This window comes from Solanum tuberosum, unplaced genomic scaffold (genome assembly GCF_000226075.1).
Source record: "Solanum tuberosum cultivar DM 1-3 516 R44 unplaced genomic scaffold, SolTub_3.0 scf00268, whole genome shotgun sequence".
In the NCBI taxonomy this organism is placed as follows: Eukaryota; Viridiplantae; Streptophyta; class Magnoliopsida; order Solanales; family Solanaceae; genus Solanum; species Solanum tuberosum.
This window is the reverse complement of record NW_006239190.1, coordinates 772423-779133: the sequence shown is the minus strand read 5'-3', so window position 1 is coordinate 779133 and position 6711 is coordinate 772423. Positions and strand designations below refer to the sequence as shown.

Genomic DNA, 6711 nt, shown 5'->3' with positions numbered 1-6711 from the left:
AAGTGAGGTAACTAGTGTTCACAAATAAGAAGGATGATTGACAAGAAGGGGAAATGATATATAAACGTTTTTATCGGTTCAACTCAAGGATGAGGGAGGTTGTTTGAAGTTTGAACTATGAAGCGTCATTAACTGTAGAAGATTGCTTGAAACTTGAACTATGAAACTTCACTAGCTGATGTTGGTTACGTTAGAATTTTCAATATGGCATACGCTACCAAAAACAGCAAGAGTTGACAAGCTCACGAATAATGTTGCACTCACTATTCTCTTAATAATGTTGTTGTGTAATTCTTCAGGGTGAAATTAGGGCTGGTGAAAGGAACCGTCTTTGAATCTATCTTTTTTACGAAAATGATGAAATTTAGGCTCTTAAAACGTCTATGTGGTGATGGGTGGGGGTGGGCGTGCACATATGGAGGTCTATGTGGCATATTAATACACACATTAGATGCCACATAACTTTTTCGCTAAATAGAAGGGTAAGTTTGATCCAATAGTAAGAGAGGAAGGGTTACTTTTGAGCCAAAAAATAGTTTAAGGATATAGTTAATCTATTTTGAATAGTTGAAGGGTGGTTTTGAACCTTTTCCATTCAAATGATGGTCTGATTTGATCGAGACGAAAGTATTTTTTATGTAAAATGTTTTTCTAGAAAATATTTTTTTTAAACTTATTTAACAAAATACTATGTGGACAAGATGGGATAGGGAGTGGGGGTTCGGGGTAGGGATTGGGGATGTTGGGTAAGGTAGAGGAGACAATAAACTTGGAGTGTCACTTCTAAACTTTTTTTTTTTTTTACTTACTTGCAGAATTGTTTTTCTTACTATCATTTTTCTCATTTTTAAAGAGCTTACTTTTCTAGAAAAAATGTTTTTCAAAATATTTTGATCAATTAAATCTGAAAACAAGAAAACCGTCTACAATTAGGAAATACAATAGACGTGCATACTTCTTAGTTTACTGGGATTCAGTTTCCATATTATCCCTTTTAATTTCGTTTTTGGCAAACAAATCCGAATTCAACTCGGTTAGTAAAAAGAAAAAACAAACACTTTATATATAGTTGTAATAACTCAGTAATCCACTCACCACACAATTGAATTCACTCCAATATTTGTATTACTATTACTTATATAGCCATAGTTAAGTGCTGGTAATAAGACGACTATTCTCTTATCGCAATATAATTTAGAACAACTAAAGTATGTGCACACCTAGCACAACCATGGACATGAAGTTGAAGAAAAGCAAAGAAGACGAAGAATCTGTGGAGAAATTCGCAATGGCGAATTGTGTGGATATAATGAGGAGGAACGAGTCGTTAGGACGACCTAAACTCTTCAAGTGCAAGAAATGTAAGAAACGATTTGAATCATTTCAAGCACTTGGCGGGCACATGACAAGTCACAAAAATAGGCTGAATAAGCTTACCACGATGAGTACTAACGGTGAATTATTGCCTGTTAATCTAAAAAAACATGAATGCTCCATTTGTGGTAAAGATTTTGCAATTGGACAAGCGTTGGGAGGACATATGAGAAAACATCGAGATGAATTGAATCAACTCGAGCATAAGAAGAAGCAGAAATTGGACGAAAATTTGATCAAGAGTACTGGTGAACTTTCAGAAGCTCTTTACGACAAGACGAAATTGGACGAGACTTCACAAACTGATGAACTTGTAAAAGCTCTTCATGAAAAGACGAGTTTGGATAGTACTAGAAGAACTTTGACTTTGGATTTGAATTTGACAACAGATGAGAATGAGTTGAGCACGGGGTAATTCTTTTTTTCTTTTTTTTTAGTTTTGGTTGTAACTAATTATACAGTTAAGAGATGTAGAAATCTATTTAGATGCTTAGAAATTTCAGTTTTTGTTGGTGTTACATACAAAGCTGTACAGTTTGCTTGTTTTTCTTATATTGTGATGCATGCAAATATTAATTAATCTATAAGGATCTGTTTGAATAATCTTGTCTACAATGAAAGCTAGTTACGTTGATTTAACAACCACTTTTTACTTCAAGTGGCCCACTGGTTTAGGCTTGAGACTTCCATGTTGGAGGTCTCAAGTTCAAAACCCCTTGCCGACAAATGTGGGTTTGTCTTCTGGGTCTTGTCTAGTGCGGGTAATCTCTCATATGTGATTTGCAAGCGTATAGGAGCAGGTTTTCATTGTCATAAAAATAAATAAATTATATTTAAATTTAGATGACATATTCTTATCATGCAAGCCATTGGATATTAGTCTCTTTTTCATCCATCATTCTCCCTACGATGTCTAACTTCATGTATCAATCTCTCTCTATATACATTCGTAAAATAATTTTAAAAAAATAATGACTTGAAATTTTATTACGGAATTATATACTTTAATTTCTTTTGGTTCGGTTATGTGTGAGACTATTACCATCATCAATTGACTTCATGTTGTATCACCAAAATCACCGTGAATGTTATGCGTAACAAGCACATTCTTACCTTTAATTCAAATGTGACTATGTCATATCAACCTTAGAATTTTGGTTACTATTATCAAACTTATGATGTATTTCAATAAAAATATAAACTCGATGAATTAAGAAAATATACCAGAAAATCCAATGAATATTAACCTACCAGAATTAACAAATCAACTACAGAGCTACTCCTAATCTTACAAGAATTAACAAATCCTACAGCTACTCCATTAATTATCGTATTCAAATCCTAAATATATTAGAACACTACGATAAAAGAAAGACTATTTTAATCCTTTAATTTGCAATCGCACAAACCATGTCAAGATAGGATTAGGAATCTACTAATCAATTTCTATTATTGAGTCTTTTAACGAGGGCAAAAAGTTCAATGAACGCTTTTACACCTTGTTGGATGGTTGTTATCCGTTGTATTGTATTATATTGTATTGTTAGGTCAAATACAATGTTTGTTTCGATTGTCACCTAAATTATCATGTATTCTATCGTTTAAATTCATTATTAGATAATGACGAAAAGACTCATTTTAATTTATATAACGACCGATTTGGTGTGATTGCATAGTTATCTTAATATTTTCTTATTTTATTTTTATTTATTATTTATTAATAATCATATTTCATCTTTTTATCCTACATTTTCATAGTAGCTCTACCTCATACCCTACTTTCTTGTAGGTTTATCATTTAAATTATGGATGTGTGACATTATGTAACGATGCAGAACGATACAATCTATCCAAACATTGTATTCATTAAAACAATACAGTACGACACAATACAACATAATACAATACAAATATACAATATATTATGAAACAATACATAATAACAATCCAAACGAAATGTAAGATAAAAGAAAACTCTCTTAATCCTTTAATTTGCAATCACCCAAACCATGTCAAGATAGGATTAAGAATCTACTAATCGTTTTCTATTTTTATAGAGTATTTAAGAGAAAATGGTCAAATGTCCCCTCAACCTATTATCCGATTCTCAACTACACACCAATACTTTATGGGAGTCCTATTACCCCCTTGATGTATTTTAAATGGAGATATTGGCACCCTTAAATGGTGATGTGGCATAGCAAGTGTAATCACTTTCCTATTAGCAAGTGTGAGGAAAAAAAAGAAGTCAAAATTAATTAATTTGACAACTGTCAATCCTTAATTAGATACATATAAAATAACTAATAAATTTAATCAACTAAAATCACTCTCTCTCTCTCTCTCTCATCTCTAACCCTTCGTCAACCCGGTCAGCTGCCATGGCTATCAATACAAGAAAGAATTTTATCTTTTCATACTTTCATTTTTAATTCACAAAATACTTTTCAGTAGCAACACCATTAAAAATCTTCCCCTAATTTTAGACAGAACAATAAAATAATTTTCTACTCCTTTTTGGCCTACGTGGCACTATCTTCTGGGCCCAACGCGTGTTGACAATTTTTTCAAGGATAGTGCCACGTAGGCCGAAAAGGGGTAGAAAATTATTTATAAAAATAAGTTCGGGGGGTAATAGGACCTTAGTATAGTATAAGTGTGTCTCTGGGATTTCGGGCATAGGTTGGGGGTACTTATGCATTTTCCCTTATATTAACGGAACTCTTCGTAAAATTAAATGTTTAACCCATTTTGAAGTTGTTTCTTTATCCCTGTCACTTTTTCTTTAAATTACTCTTACGAAAAGAATAATAACCTCAACGATTCAAAATAAAATTAATAAAGAAAGAAGATATAATTCTTGATTTTATTCAATGGAAGGTAAAATGAAGCATATAATTGTTTCTAATGACTTGAATATGCTAGGTTTCATTCTTTGACGGTTAACGTTTCATAATCAACATAAAAAAAATTTAAAATTTATTTTTCATACAAAATAAAAATAAGAGATTTGATCGTATTACTCAAATTTCTCTTCGTAAAATAAAATTAATTAATAATAGAATCGATCTATTTAAAAAAAACTTTGAAAAAAGTTACAAATCTACCATTTTATAAATTTCAACTTCTGAAAATTAAATAAATCCCTTCAATAAAGCCGTTGGAGTACAAATTTTGAATTTAATGGGTAGTAATTTTTTTATAATAAAGTTAGCATATTCAAGTAATTAGTAGCAATAATATGCTTCATTTAATCCCCGTTGAATAAAATTATAACTTATATTTCTTTCATCGTGACTTTTATTTTGAATCGTGGAGGTTAAGGTACTTTGCATAAGGATAATTTGAAGAAAAAAATTAGTGGGGAGAGAGAGAAACAATTGAAAAAATGGTTAAAGAATTTAATTTCTCGAGGCATGAATTTCGTTAATTAAACCTAAGTTGTTTGTATAAAAATTGTTAGAGACCAAAACCTGGTAAATGTATAGTTAAGGAACTAAGGGGTCGTTTGGTAGAGTGTATAATAATAATGCTAAATAAAGTGTATCATTAATGTTTGTATTAGCAATGTATGTATTAGTTATGCTTGCATTAATTATACATAGATTATTTTTAGGAAAAACCACTTACTGAGACATACATCCCTACCATATATTAGGGGTGTACAAAATCGAATCGAAAATCGAACCAAACCGCAAATCGAGTCAACCCGGAAAAAAAATCCGACTAGTGTTTTGATTTGACTTGGTTTGGTTTTGAAAAAACAAACCCGACTATATTTGGGTTGGTTTGGTTTTAACTAAAAAAAAACAACCCGACATTATATATATAATTTTAAAATTTTATTTTATACATAAAAATATTTACTTTGATATAATTTTTAAATATTTCTTATACTTTTTGTATAGTTTTTATTCTTTTAATTATATTATTTCAAGTTTGAAACTTAGAATTATGAATGGATCAATAAAGATTATAGTCCACAGATGTTGGTAATTATAATAAAGCTTAAATCAAAATCAAATTAATACTAATGCAAAAAGAAAATCAATTCAACACTAAGAATGACAATAATATTGAATACTTGTTCTTTAGTTTTACTATTGGTTTAGACAATTAAAATACATAATCTAATTTTAATTTCCTTTAATATTTAGTCATGTAACTAATACTTATTAAACTTAATTTTAGCATGATTTAGTACTTTTAAATTATGATCATTTTCATTATGACTTGTTAATTTGCAATATTTGTTTTACGCAATTTCATTATTATTATTTTTGTTGGATATTTTAGTGTCATTAATCATATCATATTGTGTTATAATTTTAAGAAACATCTTACATAGTTGTATTTTGGTAGGACTAAAGAAATATTTGAAGTACAAGTAAATTATATGTTTGTATGAATACTTTACCCGAAAAACCCGAAACAACCCAAAAAAACAGAAAAATCCGAAAAAACCCGAAAAAACCCGAGGTTGAAAAACCCGAGTTTTATTGATTTGGTTTGGTTTATAAATTTAAAAATCCGACACAAATGATTTGGTTTGATATTTAAAAAACCCGAACCAACCCGGCTATGTACACCCCTACCATATATACTAAAATTACCTTTACTTTCAAACAATTACATATATTACCACTTTTAATATTTTATACCATATATTTTAAAAGATACAATTTAGATACACAATATCCCTTTAAACTAGGATTAATTAATTATCCTTACATTTAAACACCAAAATTAATGGTCCAATTGCAATTAATAAATTTTCTCTCTCATTTTACCATTTTCCTCTGCCAATTCCCTACTGCAACAATCTTTACTCCCACACGTCCTCCACCCCCTCCACAATTTTTCTCCCTTCCTTCATTCTCTTAAGATCAAAATTGATTCTTGCTTATCTTCCAGTGAAACTATTAAGTAAAACAGACTAAACCTTTTCTCTCTTATTCCGACGTTTAAGTTTCTGAAAGGACAAAACTCAGCTATTGCGGGAGGTTAATAGGATATTATACGTTCAGAACCTCCCGCTCAACATCATGATCGAAGAGATGTACCATGTCTTCAATAAATACGGAGCTATAAGACAAATTCGTATTGGCACAACTAAGGATACACGTTGAAGTGCCTTCATTGTCTATGAAGATATATATGATGCAAAAATGTATTACCACCAAGTGGAGGTGAGTAAAAAATATTACTAGAAAAAGGAGGACGAGATACACGTTTTTGGATATATGTAATACTTACCATATATTCGAGACACATATTTTTGGATATAACGTATGAAATTAATATTTGATACATCAATTTAATACTAGGTACATGAAA

General features: G+C 30.4%; 1 protein-coding gene across 1 annotated transcript; it reads left to right on the top strand.

Annotated features, from left to right (window-relative positions):
• The first annotated feature begins 1231 nt into the window (after window positions 1-1231).
• Window positions 1232-1789, top strand: LOC107062777 (zinc finger protein ZAT8-like). Its single transcript, XM_015313799.1, has one exon. The coding sequence runs from the start codon at window positions 1232-1234 to the stop codon at window positions 1787-1789; it is 558 nt and encodes a 185-aa protein (XP_015169285.1).
• The last annotated feature ends 4922 nt before the right edge of the window (window positions 1790-6711 follow it).

What these genes read in the sequence shown, in the direction of transcription:
- LOC107062777 (XM_015313799.1), top strand. Translation starts at nt 1,232, where the DNA reads ATGGACATGAAGTTGAAGAAAAGCAAAGAAGACGAAGAATCTGTGGAG.